We start from the raw sequence: 19,799 nt of genomic DNA, 5'->3' as shown, positions 1-19,799 counted from the left end.
AACAGCCAATATTTTGTTGTTTTGTTTTCTAATTGTTTAAACTTCCTGTTCTAATTTATAGCTCTGAAATTCCTTGGAGGTCTCTCATCAAAACCTGCTTAGCTATTTCAAGGTCAGATTGTGCTCTGCTATGACACATCAGTGCATATCATCTGGGGGAAACAGAAGATAAATTTGAAAAAATGACATTAAGACTGGAGAAGCATAAAAGCACAATAAATAAATAAAAATTAAACAAGTAGGTGCTTTACCCTTTTCTTTTTGAGGACACGTAAGCACAGTGCTGTAATTGCCAGAGAACAGGAGGAAACATAAACTGCCCCTGAGTTCCATCCTTCCATCCATCCATCCCCACACCCACCCATCCATCCCCCCACCCCCCACCGACCCACCTACCTACCTACCCATCCATCCATCCATCCCATCTATCGATTTATCTATCTACCATCTATCCATCTATCCATCCATCCGTCCATCTGTCCGTCCATCCATCTATCCAGCCAAAGCTATGGTCATCACAACTTTTTATTTTAAAACTGTTTTTTTTATAATTAAAAGATGTGTTTCCCTTGGTTTAATAGGTTGGGCTTTGCACATTTTTAATCAATATATAAATGTTGTACAGTCAAAGCAGGTCAGATTTTGTATCTTTTATGCTCTTTAATTAAAATAGCCCATTTTCCTTATGCTGATCTATGATCATAATAAAAATTGATTTGATGAGAAAATATGCACAACCTGTGTATGTTGGATGAAGTGTGGCCAGCATCTATCCCTTTTTCAGTGATTCTATATTTAATAATACTGAATTCTGTATTTAATAATTCAGTCTTGAAGAAGATGTGCCACTGTTTCTGGAAATACTTGAATGCTTGAATTCATCTTGAATGCTGTAAGAGTGAACTTGAAGTTATTTTAGTCAACCTTACTGGTTTATTATGCTATTTTTTGGCTTTTGGTTTGATTTTTTAATGAAAATGTATATTATCAATTATGCATTCTACAAACCAATATGAATATGAAACGTCACATCACACAGGATTCTTTAAGAACTATTGATATTGCCTTTTTCATTACAAAAAAATCCCCATTTTTCTTCAAGTAGTAACAATTTTAAACAGAAAAAATAATCAAATAATATTTTTAACTTACTCTGTCTCCTTTTAACCCTGGTGTTCCACATTCTCCTCTGTCACCCTGAAAAAAATATTGTCTATTTCATTATTTTATACATTTATGGTTCTGAAATACAATAATGACAAATTGTCATGAAACTAATCATGATATTTTGTAAATAAATTTTAATGTATGTAAGACAGATATAAATCATTCAATTTAATCATTACTCAAGAAAACTCAAGAGAATACACATATACACATGCACACACACGTTCAAATTCTGAATCGAAATCTTGATCCACAAAGTCAAATAATTATGCTGTCCATTTTCATTATCTTTGAAAATATACAAACTCATATTTAAGTACTGCATTTTTGAATATGTAATTACAATATGTACAAATTATGAGAATAAGATTTTTATTAGCCAGTTTACCTTTTCTCCCTTATATCCAGGGTTTCCCTGTTACAAAATAATATTAAAAATATTTTATTTATTAAAATATTTTATTAGAAATATCAATAAAATAATAAGTAGTTGGACATTTTGGAGAAAAAATAGCGAAGAAAATAAGATTTATACACTTTTACACATACAGCTTTTATATGCAAATATTCCTGATCATTTCAACTTGCGTTCATATGCAAGAAAATAAAAGAACAGACACTCTTCATTGCCTGTCTTCATAAGTGAGTGCTTCATTATGTTCCTTATACCTGATAGATGAGTTATATCAACTTTCAGACATGTCCTCTAGATGTATAGATTTCCTGCCTGTGGATTCTGAAAATATCAAAGTGAATATTTTTGGAGTGTGTCCAGATTTGGGAAGGCTAGTGTGCATATTTGTCTTCCTATGTCATTTACCCTAAAATACTAACAGGAAGTTGATAGATAACAATTGGTCATAAGTCATCTAATGTGAATTTGCAGCTGGGTCTCTCCGCTCTTATTCCACTGTTCTCATACAATATGTTGATGAGTTTTTCTTATCTTATCTCTAGGAGAACAAAACTGAAAGAAGACTAGATCCCATTCTACCTATTTTAACATCAAAGCTATTAAATGAAAACTGAAAGAAGACTAGATCCCATTCTACCTATTTTAACATCAAAGCTATTAAATGAAGCAATTACTAGGGTGTCTACAATAGCATTGCAATACAAGCTCTGTTTATTTATATTTTATTTATTTATCTATTTGAGTCTGCCCATCTTTCTCAAAAAAGCAATTCTACCTCTTTCCCATATGCATACGATATCACATATACAAGACAGACAGGTTGCAATTGCACTGGAGAAGAGTTTGCATAATTTGTTCCCTTTCTGTCCACCTAGGATTCCTCTAGTCAAGTAAAAGAAATAGAATATCCCTTCTTTCAAAAACCCCATTGTGAAACTGGAGCAATGAACCAATGGCATCAAATAACAAGCTGGCAGAAAAGATACTAATCAGAAAGCATCTTTTTCAAGAACTGACAGTTCATTATATAGATGGGCTTTTAGCTAAATGATCATTCTAATTATCCATATACCTCTGAACCTTTTTCACCAGGTTCTCCTTTCTCAGCCTCGCCCTGGAAAAGGAAGGTAGAAATTAATTAAAAATTGTCTTTGTATATGGAAAAAACTATTGCTTCACATATGCTACATTTAACCAAGTATAGAATCCAACTTTGATAATGATTTTATTTAAATCTATTGACAAAGATCCAAAGACGTGTACTGATTGTTCCACAATGGGATGATAACAAGTACATCTTTCCCACAATCATGTTTATTTTTTCTCACTAATATGGAATCCTTCGTTTTAAAAAATGCTTGGAGCATTCCCTGAAGAGTCATTTGGGTGGCCATACTGATTTTGTTTTTCTTCTTAGAATGTCTAACTTTGAAGATGAATTTTATTCTAGCAGATATCAAGCCAGAATTATTAAGGGACCAGATTTTTTGAACTCACAAACGTGGGACCCTAATTGTAATGTAAACCAAAACTCAATAAGAACTGAGTTGACTCCTAATCATGGGACAAGAAATATTTTAGAAAAATTGTAATAGTTTATGTATTCCATGGAAAATATGAAAGTGAAAGCACCATAACACAGATATGAAATACTGGTAAACATCCAAAAATTACATAGGATGTAGGACTGATATGTAACTTCTCAACAAAGAATGTGTGTTTTTAAGAAATTCCCATTTGGATTTACCTTTTGTCCCTTGGGTCCTTGTTCACCTTTATCCCCTCTTCCTCCATGGCCACCCTTAAGAAACAAAAAAACTATATACATATACATACATATATATATCCATTACATCCATTACATACATAATAATTACATACAGTATTTCTGACTGACAAAGTGACCAGTGATTAAAGAAATCAACTAAAAATTATATAGAATAGAAACATCATATAATACATTGGCTTTTTCCATGTGGTTGGAAAACAACCACCACCACTTGTCCAACAAAATCTCAAGATAGATAATAGCTAAACGGGATACCAAAGTTTAAAATCCAAACACAGTTATAATGTTATGAAATAACTTCCTCTATAATCTTAAGGTTTGCAGTTGACACTCTTTAGAAGATGCAGCTGCTTGTGGGGATCCATTTATTAAATTTATTGGGAAAATCCTTTGTCTTTGTTTCTCACAAACTCACTCAGGAATTATGTTTAGCTGTTGGTGTGTCATTGTCTTCAGAATAAGTGTCATGATCTTGAACTGTGCCTTTGGAATCGTTTTGAGTGATGATTTGTGGTACAGAATGATAGAGCTAAAGAATTTTGGCTCTTTGCATTTGGGGAGTTATGAGGAAAAATTGTGCTTCATTCCTTGGAGATAAAAAAGATATCAATGGAACTCTCAAATCATGTTCTCCCTTTTGGACTGTGGCTCTTGACAAAGTGTGCAACGCATGGTTTGACCCTCAACCCAACAGAAGTTGTATATTCCTACTTTAAAGGTTGAAACCAATATAAATGACAATCTGAAAGCAACTGACAACTAGTTTACTACTAGATTTGTTATTATTACTATTACTACCAGTAATAAGCAATCATTAGTAGTATAATTATTATACCTATCAAATATAATTTGGCTAAAGTGCAACATGTGACTTATCAATTGTACTTATAGCATGAAAGTGAGTTTCAGCTTTGTATTTACCATTGATTTTAGCTGTTGCAGAATTTCTGCTAAATTGTTCAAGGCAGACTATAGTTTCAATCAAAATTCAGAAACAAAATTTGGATAGGCACTACAGAGCATATATGGTAGTAGCATATCTCACGCTTTTCTTCCTTCTTCCTTTGCATAGTTTTTGCACCAGCTCAGTTTTCTTTTTTTCCCCTATGTCCCATAAGATACTGCTGCCAAGGCTATAGCCAATATCTTGATTTTTCACAAAATAGTCCCAGAATACTCATGTTCTAGTAAGTGTCCAGACTGAACATTCATGCTTGAATGTATACATAAATTACGCAAAATTGGCTCTTCTGTGCAGTGTTTATATGTTAATCATGAGCTTAGCAATGCCCATGTGTAATAGTAAAGCTTCTGTTAGGAAGCTTTTTTCCCCTTTCATTTAATCATATCTGATTTTCAGAGACTGCCTGGACAACTCCCTGCGGTTTTCTTGGCAGTTTTTTTTCAGAAATGGCATGTCATTGCCTTCTTCCAAGGGCTGAGAGAAAGTGACTGGCCAAAGTCACCAAATTGCCTTTGTGCCTAAGGAGAAACCAGAACTCACAATATCCCAGTTTATAGCCAGATATCTTCACCTCTTCATCAAACTAGCTCTCTTAAAAGTTTTACACAATTGAAATTTAAATTTATTTTCTGGAGGGATTTTATGTTTTGTTCTTTGTTGATTCTTTCCTTTCTTATCTATTTTCAAATATCAATACATTATCCTTAAAGTTTTTGAGATTATCATTTACTCTCACGAGCTATAAGTAGAGAAAATATCACATTTCTTATTATGCTACACACTTACAGGTGGTCCTCGGGGCCCTGGGTCGCCTTTTTGACATTCACAGCTCTTTCCACACTAAAAGTTTTAGGAAACATAGAAACATAAATAAATTGGTATTGGAAATGAAGAAGGCAATTTGAAATTACCAAATCTGAATTCACTTAGGAAACAATCCTGCACAAATAAGTTTACAGGTATTACTTATTTACCTTTATTCAAAATAGGCTGTAGAAATTGTATTTATTTATTTATTCATCACTATGACAATTAAAAGTATAATAATGGCAAGTTTGTGGGCAAAGAACATCTAGATACAATACAACCACATGGATGCCCAAGATTGAATCACTTTTCAGGGCCTTTCAAAATGCTAACTAGGTTGGGGCTAACCTTGCTTTGGGGGAATGATGTTCCAAAGTTTGGGAGCCACAACAGAAAAGGCACACCATCTGGGTCCTATCAGATGAAATTCTTTAGGAGACAAGACTCACAATATATTCCTCCTACAGGACACGATGGGACGAGATATGATTGGCAAGAGGCAATCCTTAAAAAGTCTGGCCATGTAGATTTTTAAAGCCAGAACCTTGAATTGTACCTGGAAGCAGATCAGCAGCCAGTGCAGGTCCCAGAATAGAGATATAACCTGTGCCATCCTATAGGCACACAAAACCATTCATGGAGCTGCATTCTGCACCAGTTAAACTTTTTGGATACTCTTCAAGAGCAACCTCATGCATTACAGTAATCCAATTCATATTAAAAACAAACTATGGGAAACCGTGTGGAAGAACCAGAAGAGCGGATTCAACCGAGATGTTGTGTTTGGAATAACCCCAGGTGCTCTTGTCTCTACATTTGGAGGTTGGAAGGAGAGGCTAAACCTCTCTCTAGCTTCAGATAACATGCAGTGCTAGGATTTAAGTTAATAAACTCCTGCTACAAATTATGATTAATCATTCTAACTCATCTATCATGTAACAATTTAATGCTATACTCCTGGATTAAACCCTAGGTCTACATCATAGTTTAGCTATGGTTTGATATATAGACTACATCTAGGACTATTTATTTGAGGAAGAAAGACATCAAACATAGTTTACCAATCATAATGGCTGGATTTAGATAATATGCTAGACCAAACCATTCCTAGACCAAATAGTTGAACAGAGTACATAAAATGATCTTTTTGTAGGTATCAATAGAAGTCACAACAGTGTCATATGTGCAATGATGTCATATATGACTTAACCTTCTTGCCAATGCTCATGATGTCTCTTCAAATACAAGGCAAGTATATCAACTATCTTGCAGCTGAAATCCTATCTTCACCTCTCCAAAGAAAAAGTGACTTAATTCTACAGCCAACATATTATATTTAGTTTGCCTTTCAACCTATTGTACAAGCAGACAGAATCATAAACAAAGAAACAGCTGTACATTCCTGAACTACTAAATTATTCATAACACAGAAGTATTTTTACTTTGTAGGGTTTGTATCTGTGGAATTCAAGCTTCTGAGAACTGTTCATTTCTTCCACTTGTGCATTGATTCTTTTGGTTCAAAGCTCAGATTGCCATCTCAAAGAGAAAATTACTTGAAAATTTTAGAACTGCTGAATTTCTTCAAAGATGCATTGCATGGTGGTTTCAGTTGATTAACTCTTTGCAAGTGAATAATAATAACTTTAAGCAAGAAGGAAGGGCTGGAAAATATTATATATTTACTTGGATGGAATAAGTAAGTCAAAGAAAATATTTCTAGGTAGCATAATGTACACATTACACAAAAAAGGAAATCCACTGCATATTCATAAAACTTCTCCCACTTACCCTCTCTTCAAATAAAGTGGCCTGAAAAAATAGAAGAAATAATAGATTAGCTTAACATGATACTTTGTTCACTGATTGCCAGCTTAAACTTTTAAAAAATATTTGAATAACTTATTAAAGATAGGCATAGCACTTTTGCCATGAGTGTATAAAATCAGATACAATAATCTTATTAGATAAGCTTATTAAAATGTAATAAACATTAATAAAAGACAATAAAAAGATAAGATAATAGAGAAAAGGGTAATAATCACAATAATGTATTAAACTTGCATGCTGCCTGATTTTCAATAATTGGGGGGGGGGGGATTTCTTTTATAATCATCCTATTTTCTTTTACCCTCTCTTGTTTGAATCATCAGCTCCTCTTCGTTATTTTACCATCCTGCCATTCTAAGTTTCCATGCAAATAGAATCATGCACTCATTTAGTTTTAGTTTTATTTAATTTTAATTTCTGGGAATGATATGAATGAATAGGGTCATTACATTGAAACAGGAATTTAGCAAACAGTAATCAAGATACTATAAAGACCAGGTAATATATATATGCACACATGGAAAAATTATCTCTGTTGCAGCTGCCAAAAAGGCCAACACAGTTCTAGGCTGCATTAACAGAGAGATAGAATCAAGATCACATGAAGTGTTAATACCACTTTATGATGCTTTGGTAAGACTACACTTGGAATATTGCACCCACTTTTGGTTATCTTGATATAAAAAAAGTTGATTAGACTCTAGAAAGAGTGCAGAAAAAAGCAACAAAGATGATTAAGGAACTGAAGCTAAAACATACGAAGAACAGTTATGGGAATTGGGTATGTCTATCTTAATGAAAGGAAGGACTAGGGTTGATATGATAGCAGTGTTCTAATATCTAAGAAGCTGCCACAAAGAAGAGGGTGTCAACCTATTCTCCAAAACACAAGGTAGGACAAGAAGCTAATCAAGGAGAGAACCAATCTAGAACTAAGAAGAAATTTCTTGACAGTTAGAACAATTAATCAATGGAATGACTTGCTTTTAAAAGTTGTGGATATTCCAACATTGGGGGTTTTAAAGAAGAGATTGGATAACCATTTATCTGAAATGATATGGGGTTTTATGCTCGAGCAGAGGGCTGGATTAGAAGACCTCCGAGGTCCCTTCCAAGTCTGTTATTCTGTTACTCTATTATTCCGTGTAAATGCTAGCCTATTCAGGAAAAAAGTATTATTTAACAAATTAATAATTAATACAAGATTGGCTCTTTTGCCAATTATAATGATACTGGTTCCACATTAACTCCAAAGGCATGGTTGTAAAAGCTTGGAAAATATCTACTCATGAATATTTGTTTAATGGAATGAACTGATGTGATTGTATAAATGGTTACTAAATAATTGATTTAATGTAATTTTAATTTTTTCTTTAATTTGGTCTTACTGTTCATATTCTAATTTTATTTTCATTTTCCTAACAGGATTTAAGAGTTCAGAATAAAAGCACCCTGAAAGTTTTATCTATGAGTCCACTTGGATTCAGATTCTTCCCACTTTTCTGCTATCAAATTCTGGGAATATCTGAAGAACAGTTCCTGGCATTTTGTTTTAAAGAGAGAAATAAGCGATCTTTTGAGAAATAATATAGATTGCTACTTACTTATGCATCTATTGTTTGAAATTCTTTCTACATCAGAAACATTTAATTATGCAGGAAACAATTTAACCTTGATAATAAAGGGTTGCTCATATAAACAGACTAAATAATCTTAAACATTTAAAACTAAAAAAAAATGTTTGCATAGAAATAGCAATTCCTCCTCTCACAGAGCTGAATTGCTGGGAAAAGCTGCACCCAGTTAAAAATTATCTTTTATTTTTTCCGGTCTTTGATGTTTCTAGATTTTCAAGGACAAGTACATCAACTGATCTCATTTTGGTATTTTTCATGACAGTTCTTATTTTTTAAGTCTTGCTGGTAAATTGTGCAGCTTCTAATACTCCCCTGAGTAATTCTATTATGAACTTTGATCTTGCATTATGTCTAGTGCTCCTTTCTGATCTAACCATATCCTGTTTATTTTTTGTATTATGTTTATGTATGATATTCTGGAGGATCAGCCATACAATATTGCTCTCTATCTGCTTTTGTTTATTCCATGTAGCAAGTACATTGTTGTTACATTTAATTTTATAATTTCTAATTTTATTTATATTAATATAAGAATATTAGATTTACAAATCACTGTACACCATGATTTCACTTACCAAATAAGACATTATGACTGGGTTTCATAATATGCTATTTCAGTGCTAATTGTGATTTATGACATTACACTGTTCTTTGTAAAAAAAATTAATGTAGCTCAGTGGTTGGGTTCACACAATACACTAATCCCTAAATCTGGGCTTTAAAAACATAATTGCTTCATTTCCTAACTTCCAAACAGTACATTATATTATGCTAATGCTGCTTGCATTTTGATTCATAGAACTTCTCAGATAATGGATGGATTTGCTGGATGATGAGCCACTACCTGACTATCTTACTTTAAGTTTAGATTCCATGATATCAAGTCTGGCCTAAACCAGGGCCATAAAGCACCTGGTCCATTTAGCAGGCTTATACTGGCATTTTTTGAAAAATAGTTCACCATCCTTACCTTACCTTACCTTTATTTCGATTTTTATACTGCCCCCTCTCCCCAGAGGGACTCGGGGCGGTGTACAGTCAAATAAAACAGATAAAATGGAATACAAACATACAAACATAAAAACATAGAAGAGGAGGCAATACAACACTGTACAAGGTAAAGCAGATAAAAACAGTATATCAACAATCCTAAAAAGTACCTAATTAAAATTACCCAGTTAAAATATATCTGCCAGGAGTTATAATAAGGTTATGAATGGTCCAGGCCGGCTAAACGGAACAGGTGAGTCTTCAGTTTTCGTCGAAAGGAGAGAAAGTCGGTGGTGGTTCTGATATCGGGGGGGAGGTCATTCCAGAGGGTTGGGCCCATCACAGAGAAGGCTCTACTCCTAGGTGCCGCCCGTTGGCACTGCTTAGTGGACGGCACCCGGAGGAGTCCCTCCCTGTGAGAGCGAATCGGTCGCAGGGAAGTGTGTGGTAGGATGCGATCCCGCAAGTACCTAGGTCCTGAGCCATGGAGCGCTTTAAAGATGGTGATTAACACCTTGAAACGCACCCGAAAGACCACAGGCAGCCAGTGCAGCTCGCGCAGGAAAGGTGTTACGTGGGAGTACCTAGTACCCCCCAAAATAGCCCGCGCGGCTGCGTTCTGGACTAGCTGCAGTCTTCGAGCGTGTCCCAAGGGAAGCCCCATGTAGAGGGCATTGCAGTAGTCCAGCCGAGACGTCACCAGTGCATGAGTGACCGTGCGTAGGGCATCCCGGTCCAGTAGGGGGCGCAATTGGCGCACCAGGCGAACCTGGTGGAACGTCCCCCTTACCACGGCTGCCACATGGTCATCCATTGACAGCCGGGCATCTAGGAGGACGCCCAAATTGCGCGCCCGTTCCACAGGGGGCAATTGTTCACCCCCTATGGTCAGCGATGGAATCAGCTGACTGAACCGGGGTGCCGGTAGCCACAGCCACTCAGTCTTGGAGGGGTTGAGCTTGAGTCTGTTGTCCCCCATCCAGACTCCGACGACTTCCAAACACCGGGTCATCACCTCGACAGCCTCGTTGGGGTGGTCTGGGGTGGAAATGTACAGCTGCGTATCATCAGCGTACAGATGATACTCCACCGCAAAACCACGGATGATCTCCCCCAGCGGCTTCACATACGTGTTGAACAGAAGGGGCGAGAGGACCGACCCCTGAGGCACCCCACAAGTGAGTGGCCTCAGAGTCGACCTCTGCCCCCCTGCCAACACACATTGCGTCCGGCCGGAGAGGTAGGAGCCGAACCACCGCAAAACGGTGCCTCCAACTCCCATCCCCCCCAGCCGGCGCAATAGGATACCATGGTCGATGGTATCAAAAGCCGCCAAGAGATCTAATAGGACCAGGATAGAGGAACAACCCCTATCTCTGGCCCTCCAGAGATCATCGACCAACGCGACCAAGGCCGTCTCCGTGCTGTGTCCGGGCCGGAAGCCGGACTGGCGTGGGTCTAGGTATTCGGATTCCTCAAGGTGTTGTGGAAACTGCTGTGCCACCACATTCTCTACAACCTTTGCTAAAAAGGGAAGGTTGGAGACTGGACGATAATTAGCTAGCTCCATCAGGTCAAGGGAAGGCCTCTTGAGTAAGGGCCTCACCACCGCCTCTTTCAAGGCGGCAGGAAAGGACCCCTCGCTCAAAGAGGCGTTCACCAGGCCCAGTAGCCAGTCTCATGTCACTTCCCAGGATACCAGTACCAACCAGGAGGGACACGGGTCCATTAAACATGTGGTCGGTCGCAGCCGTCCACGCAACCTATCCAAATCCTCGGGGGCAACAGACGCAAACTCCTCCCAGAGTGGTCTCACAAGACTCACTGTTGGCGGTTCCTCTGGTCCACTGAAGGGGGCCCATCTGCTCCAGATCTGAGCGATTTTGTCCTGCAGATATTCCCGAAACTCCTCTGCTCTACCCTGTAAAGGGGCTTCCCGCGTCCTCTGTGATAAGAGAGAGCAGGTCACCCGAAACAGGGCGGCAGGGCGGTTATCGGCGGATGCAATAAGAGTGGCACAATGTCTGCGTTTGGCCACTCTTAATGCCACAAGATAAGTCCGTAAATAGGCTCTTACTTGTGTTCGGTCAGATTCGGAGCGTGAGGACCTCCACCTGCCCTCTAGGCGTCTCCTATGGCGCTTCATCACCCTCAGGTCCTCGGTAAACCAAGGAGCCCGGGTGGGTCGTCGCCGCAGGAGAGGCCGCAAAGGCGCAACTCAGTCCAGGGCCCCAGCGGCCGCCCTATTCCAGGCGGCCACTAGGTTCTCGGAGCGAGAGCGGGTCAGGACTACAGGGAATGGCCCAAGCTCCGTCTGGAACCTATCTGGTTCCATCAGGCGCCTGGGGCGGTACCAACTTTGACAGTTTGGTTCCGCCTCCTCGCGGTGGGGGGTAGCGCCAGGGAAGTCCAGCCGGAGACATGAGTGATCTGACTATGACAGGGGAGTAATGGTTACATCCCCTCTTCCCAGATCACTCACCCACTGTTCAGATACAAAACAAGGTCCAGAGTGTGGCCACCTTCGTGTGTGGGGCCCTGAATTAATTGGGTCAGGTCCATGGCTGTCATGGAAGCCATGAACTCCCGAGCTACCTCGGATGCTTCCCCTGTCGACGGCAAGTTGAAATCCCCCATAACCACAAGCTTGGGGGTCTCAACTGCCGTCTCTGAGATCAGCTCGAGGAGCTCGGGCAGGGCTGCTGACGTATAGCGAGGAGCCAAGTATACAATCAGCAAGCCCCACTGCCTCCCTGGGCCCCATTTCACACTAAGGGACTCACATCCGGGTATCTGAGGAACAGTGAACTCCCTCGGCTCTAGACATTCCCGTATAACTACCGCCACCCCACCACCCTTACCCAGGGCTCGAGGCTGATGGAATGCACGGAAACCCGGTGGGCACATTTCCACAAGGGGTAAACCACCCTTGTGGCCCAACCAGGTCTCCGTTATCCCTGCAAGGTCCAGCTCCCCCTCTGAGATCAACTCATTAATGAGGGGGGCCTTGTTGGTCACGGACCTTGCATTGCAGAGCATCAGCCTCAGGCCCTGGCTCTGTAGTTCCTGACCACCTAGGTTGCGGGGATTGGTACAAACGACCGGGTGTAACCAACAACCGCGGTCTCCCAACCGACGCTGAGGTCTTCTCCTGTCCTCGCATCCCCTCCTCCCCGCGACCGATGTAATAAGGCAACCCTCTATTGGAACGTTCTTTCCCCTCCCCCCTCCACCACACTCACTTCCCTCCTGGACTCACCTGTTCGCCTGGCACTGGCCCTCCTCCTGGACAGATTTCCCTCCCCTCCTACCCTAAAACCCTCCCTGGAGCCCCCTAAAAAGGATAAAAAACATTTAGTTAAAAAACCCCTAAGCCTCCGTTTCTTCCACCTCTCGGGGTCTATAAACCCGTCATCAAGGCGGGCCCTTGTAAGCGTCAAGGGCCATGCCTGCAAGAGGGGGGTCTCCCGCAGGCGGAGCAGGTCAAGCCTCGTATAAATAATCTTCAAAGTTTTAAAAACACGATGGGGTCAAGGTATTATAGATGGTAAGTGGTCAGTCATAGAAAAGGGGGGGGGGAATCAATGTCACCACTGTGAGGAAGAATGTGCTGCCACTTAAACTTTTGTCCTCCAGTGTCCTCATGGGCAGTGCAAGATCCAACACCTGCCTAGCTGCCAGCTCAAACACATGCCTAGCTGCCAAACAGGTATTCTGTCTGAGTCTGTAAATATATTTAATCTGACATTTGCCCTTCTACTAACTGTGTAAATGAAAGTAAAAACATACCTATTCAGCTAGAATCTGCCTGTCTAGGTTTAACTCTACAAATAGGTAATCTGCAGCTGGGTATTTAACCTATTTTTCTTTGAACTGAAGGCTGCATACATGAAGTTTCTACATATTATCCAATTCATGGAAGGATTGGAAGCATACTGGATTTGTTTCAGATACATTGAGATCAGAGGTGGTATGCTGCCAGTTCGCACCGGTTCAGGAGTTCCCGCTACTGAACCGATAGTGAAGAGAATAGGGTATCATTACTGATTGAGATATCACTGTGTTCTGATTGACTCCCAAGGTTTTTTATTTCTTTCATAGAAAAGTTTAGGAAATGAGGTTGCAAATTTGAGGAATTGTTGTGTTGAGCATCCTTTTGGGATGTTTCATTTTATTCACTGGATTCATACTTAGTAAAATGTACTGTGCAAATCAAACAAACTAGAAGCAGATCTTCACCGTTACAAAGGACAAGCAAGGCTTATTAGGAAAAGTTATATACAATGGTACAAAGGCTGCATCATTCACCTTTTTATTTTGGAGATCAGGGAAAAAATAAGAAGGAAAGGAATATTCTAGGTTTTCTATAGGAAGCGGACTGAAGAGAAAAGCTATTTTAGTAGGTAGAGCAGAGCAGAACAAAGCAACACTGAAAAAATGAAAGAAGGAGAGGGAGCTGTTGATTTCTAGTTTTACTTTTAATGTCAATGGGGTAAAAAGTGCCAAGAGTAGATACATCTGGAGCAGCATCTTTAAAAAAATCCAAAAAGGAGTTGCAAACCAGATACCAAGTAGACAAAATAAAAACTCTGGAATGCTTGCAGAGCCAAGGAGTGAATCTCTGCCAACAAGAAAAAAAGATTCAAAAAGGAAGGAACTCCAAAAACAGGATGACCAGAGAAAACAAAACAAATGATCTAATTAGCTCCTGGAAAACCTATAGTTTGTATCTGTCTTTGAATGATGGGCCTGAAAGTGTGTGCAAAGATGAGTCAAAGAAAAATACTGCCATAACGCTACTCACTCTACTTACAATATTCAATATTTGGGATATTTTTCTACAAGAAATATAAACTATTACTATAATATTGATCTTCCATTCTGCCCTTACTCTGAGACTGCTTTCTTGTTTCATTCTGTAGAAGCATATTTTCTTCCCTCTCTGACATTCCCTTGCTCTTGAAATGTATCAAAATTTGTGATAGGACAACCTCTAAAGAATTGTAGACCCAATTCTTGGCCATGACAATAATGGTTAATGAAGAAAGGAACTGGAAGTTTGTCTTGTCCACCAACAAGCAGACATTGGTTGAGTGTCATCAACAAGTTACTGAAGAATGTCTGAAGGTTGTGATGCTGAAATGCTGGGTGATGAGCAGAGAAGAGGGCAGGGCAGGGCTGGGAATGAGAGGCAGTAGATTCCAGACAGCTATAACTTTCATAAGGACTCTCTGAGGTCTAAATAAGTAAACAACCATATCAATAAGGATTGGTGGTCATGTTAGAATAAGAAACGCAAAAGATATGAATTGGATTGATAAAATAATAATGACTAATAAATAAAAATAGGTTAGAAAGTTTATAGTAAAACAATTCAATAATGGCATTTAATTATGATTAGTTGATCAATTGCATTCTTATAATTATACCATTTAAAGTAAATAATTTAAACAATTAAAAACTAAATTAGAACAATATAATTATGTGTGCAAAAGTTATAAAATAGTAAATAATAACTGTCCAGTAAGTAGCTTAAATGCAAGTTTGAAAAGATGCTGCTTAGAACTATTTCCAAAAATAGTCCATCCTTATATTTTACATTTTTCTAAACTGAGGATAATGTATACCTGCAATAGTTATAATTAGCACATCTATACTATGTTGGCAATTGCCATAGTATAAGTTTATTTCCACAATCTTAAAATCATGTCCCCCCCTTTTTCTGAAGCCTTTCAACTTCAACAATTAAAATGAATTAAACTTTAAAAAGACTTACCAACTGGTTCCTTATTTTATCTGAAAGGTTGGGCTCATTCAAAATGAATACAGACTTCCCTGGAGAATCACCAGATATCAAATGCAGCTTGGTTTGATTGACATCATTAGACAAACCAATGGTAATGAAAGATATTCCAAGAGCTCTGGCCTTTTCTGATATATCTTGAATGTCAGGACTTTTGGGATGGTCAATACCATCAGTCATAAGCAAAACCACTTTGATGCCTGTTTTACGACCTTCTGCTTTGAGCAGCTGAGTTGCATTAGAAATAGCATAGTAGGAATAGGTGCCGTGCCCAATGTAGCTCATTTCATTGACTTTTTGCTTAAAAATCTGCAAGTTTCTCCACACTGAAAAAGGATAGTCAATTCTGACAGTACTACTGAACTGCATGATGGCCAGTTTGATGTCATATCTGAGAGCCCGGGTAGGCTTTATGAGGAAGACTTTATCACTCAAGAGGATAGCAAACTCTTTCTGCTTATCAAATAATATACCTTTTGCACTTTCAGAACTATCCAGAACAAAGATGATGTCAATAAAACAGACAGAATCTAAAAAGGACAAGATTAGAAATGACATGTTGAGAAAAGTCATACGTTATTAAAAAGCAGCATTGTGATGTATGTACAAAAGGAATGGGGCTGTTTTCATAATTTTGATTCCATAGACATCACTATCAAGGCAACTATGGTGAAACTTCAAAGGACATTGATGTACAAAAGGATTTACATACCTCTATATATTGCCAGTTGTTTTACACGTAAGCATGGACAACTTATGAAACATAAGAATTTTCAACCCCATGCACTCTGTTAGAGGTAGTACAAATTGGTGCAATAAAACATCAGCAAAAGTATCTATGGAGATTCTCAATCATTCAGATCATGGTTATCCCAAAAGTGATTTTTTTTCAAAAAGCAACTTTTTTTTTCTTTGAAAACATTCTGCTTCTCATCCAAGAAGCTTGTTCAGTTCTAATTGACTGTAGGGGAATAGAAGGATTTCTTTTCTTTGCGGTCATCCAATCATTAACACTCTGAGGATTGGTTGTTAGCTCTCTGAGATTTGTTGAAGCCACTTGGGGGTTTATCTGTATCATCAGTCACCTCAGAGTGAATCAGAGTGCAAACGAGTATGAGTTTTCTTGGGAATGAAGGAATATAAGATTCTCAAGAATGTTCCACACCCAATTTAATAAACCTATAAACCTAAACCATTCACACTCTGATTGAGCATGCTAATGACCATATGATTGCAAAGAATATACATCTTTCCGTTTTCCATCAGACAGTTAGAACTGAAGAAGCTTCTTGAATGAGAAGCGAAATATTTTCAAAGAAAAAAAACCCCAAGAAAGTCCACTTACCTTTTGAAAAAGAACATCTTCGGACATCAGTAAAATTTCTTCCCATCCATTATATATCAAATCTTCTAGGCCTAAACATAGTTTGCTACCAGAAGAATACTAAATAGCATGCTAATTAGATAATATAGTTCTAATCAAGAAGAAGCTAATAATTTATACTAACTGTGTTGATGTTAAAAAATGAGGTTCTTTCTCATATAATAGAATAACTGCAGTAAATGCATGGAAGTAAATGCATGGAATAAGGGAAGTTTTAGAACATAAAATTCATTTTTGCTTTGGTACATGATACATCTCTTCTTAAGCATGAAACAAAACTGTCACCCCTTGAAAAGTCTCATTAAGCATGACCCAATATCTTGGAATGCTGGATTATTCTATTCTACTTTAATATCCCTTTGCTGAATACAGAATCTGAAATATCAGATACAACATTCCTAACAGATCATGCCCAGTTTCTATTTATACAGAATAACTCCTGAAATAGTTCGGGGCACTGTTGAACATTCATCATTTTTAATTTGCTTAGAGCTGTTTCATAATTCACAATTGTACAATTCTGATTTACAGAATAGAATGGATCATTTAGGTGACAAATTCAAAATGATGATGCCCTTCCCTGGAGAGAAAGAGCACATAAATGTAGCATTTAATATTTGTTACATCACAGATAATCTTCAATACATATAAATAATTCACAATTGTAGGCAGGTGGAAGAACTTCTATTCCACAATTCTTATATATTATTTCCCCCACATATTAAGATATTATTAGATCAACAGGATCAAAATAATCCAGTGGCAATGACAGCCATGTTTATCAAATGATATGATTACTGAACCAGCTGAATGTCTCCCAAACTATTCTGAAAATATAATTGTGGGCCCTATATGTTTTTCAATGCATATTCGATGCATCATGTCTGCCATTAGAAAGAGATGCACATTCTGAAGAGAATAACAATGTCCTTTGTAATACAATGAAGATGGAAATATAGAATTCCATTAGATTTGTGAGGATACAAAATGCAGATAAACATATCACTCTCCCCTGGGAATCTCTCATGCAACCTATAGCACTTCCTTTTCGTTTATAATGCTTATATCAAATTCTAGGAATTTACCCTGAAGATTGTCTTTTCTTGCTAGAGGACTTAACCTTTGTCCCTTCCTTCTGTTTTGTCCATATACTACATTGTTTATTGCAATGGCCAAAACCAAAAGGTAAAGGACGGAGTGTTTTTTCCACATATTGACTTGCATTCAAAATCCAATGACTGCTTACTGCTCCTGCTAATAAAAAAAAAAGCCATTAACTTTTCATCATGTTAAAAAGCCCAGAATACTGATTTGTACGGAATATTATTAAATGATTATACAAGTCTACGACTTTGAAATTAAATTGCAGTATTTCATTCTTTAAATTAAACTAGCTTATCTTCCTATTATTATTAGGCCTTGAAAAAGCGGTGTCTAATTTATTTATTTACTTCATCTTAAAATCTATTTCATTTTGCTATAACTTTTTCTACTGTAAGCTTCCATAGAAACATAGAGAGAGAAAACAAGGACAACTATTCTAAATAAATAAAGAGAAAATACTTGTGCATTTTTTTCTTCTGGCTGATATATCAGATTTCTAAAATCGTAAGTTTTGCAAGTTTCACAGATCTTGTTTATTTCTCATATTTTTCTGAAGCATTCACAGATATTTTATGCTTTTCTGTTTTAAGATAATGGGATGAACATGGCTTGCATTAGGTATTAATAATTATCAGAATTAGCATCAACGTTTAAAAAAAATAATCAGCTTTTTAAAAAAAATGTGTAAAAAAATTGCTGAAAAGACTCTCAATCCTGTTATTTAATGTTCGGGAGGAAAATCAGACCATTTTTCTTGAAAAAAAAGAGTGCTTGTGTAAATGTGCTCCAAAACTGCATTTTTAGCAGATACAGTCATTTTGATCATGTGTAGCATTTAATTCTATTCAGAGAGAAAACTATTTGGCAATGAAAGGCATTCATTACAAAATATCTACAATATAGAACCTAAGATAATACAAAGTATATTACAAAACGACTAATTTTGCAGGATTGCGAAAATTTGCCTTCAGTGGGGCTTACATTCAGAAAACTGGATTGGACTCGTCCTAAATATTCAGAGCATCTCTACTAAATTCAATAATTAACTTATGACACCAATATAAAATTTCCAATCGTATGATTTACTGATAATGCCAAAAAGAATTTTATATAATATTGCGAAACTTTTATTGTCTAACAGAAAATAATGCCTTCTTTTCTACTGGTACTGTATTTATATCATATCGCTAATTTCAACAATTGTTAAAAAGCAGTTGGTTGTTGATCATATCATTAAAATAAAAAATAATATGCTTTGGATTTGCATTTATTTTGCTAAGATAAATTATTTTTATCATCATCTCATCATCATCATCATCTTACCTTACTTTAGAAAGCACTGAAGCTGAAACTGGAAACTAAATAATTTTAAAATAAATAGGATCTTGAAAATGCATTCTGGGGATAGGGTATTAGTTTTCTTTCCTTAACAATTGCAGTAGTTCTGGAATAACTAATTAGTACAGATGCAAATAATAGTACCTTGCATCTGGAACTTGATCCTTGACTCATTTTCATTGCTCCAAGCTGAATGCAGAATGGTTAGGCATTTGGCCAGATCTTCAATCTGGGTGGACACACTAAAAATGTTAAAGGAACAGCTTTTCTGAGAATTTGCTTTACAAGTAGCTTATTCATTACTATACAATGTTTAATTCTTAATAACAGGCGCAATATTTAATTAGTCAAAATGTTCCATAAACCGAGCAAAAAAGAGGAATAGAAGAAAGATGGAGTTGAAAAACAAGAAAGCTATACATAGGAAGTTATCATAGTATCAGATGAAGTATTTATGTAAATCATAGTAAGTTACAATTTTATTACTAAGGCTTATTAAATAATCCACAGTTTGTACAGAACATCAAACAAGTAAATCACATTATGCTGACATCATATAAAACAACACATT

General features: G+C 37.4%; 1 protein-coding gene across 1 annotated transcript in view; it reads right to left on the bottom strand.

The window, feature by feature from the left end:
• The window catches only part of COL28A1 (collagen type XXVIII alpha 1 chain), a 101,607-nt gene extending 82,253 nt beyond the window's left edge, over positions 1-19,354 (bottom strand). Inside the window, exons 1-9 of the mRNA XM_081969848.1 lie at positions 19,214-19,354; positions 17,872-18,040; positions 15,376-15,932; positions 6,934-6,954; positions 5,122-5,175; positions 3,330-3,383; positions 2,655-2,696; positions 1,556-1,582; positions 1,153-1,197 (exon numbers count right to left, since the gene is read on the bottom strand). Of these exons, the coding sequence (XP_081825974.1) occupies positions 1,153-1,197; positions 1,556-1,582; positions 2,655-2,696; positions 3,330-3,383; positions 5,122-5,175; positions 6,934-6,954; positions 15,376-15,932; positions 17,872-18,010 (939 nt within the window). The 5' untranslated portion in view covers positions 18,011-18,040; positions 19,214-19,354. The remainder of the gene's footprint in view (positions 1-1,152; positions 1,198-1,555; positions 1,583-2,654; positions 2,697-3,329; positions 3,384-5,121; positions 5,176-6,933; positions 6,955-15,375; positions 15,933-17,871; positions 18,041-19,213) is intronic.
• Between the last annotated feature and the right edge of the window lie 445 nt (positions 19,355-19,799).

This window comes from Natrix helvetica, assembly GCF_964273705.1.
Source record: "Natrix helvetica genome assembly, chromosome: Z".
Taxonomy (NCBI): Eukaryota; Metazoa; Chordata; class Lepidosauria; order Squamata; family Natricidae; genus Natrix; species Natrix helvetica.
Note: the sequence above shows the minus strand (reverse complement) of the source record. Positions and strands in the feature narration are given on the sequence as shown.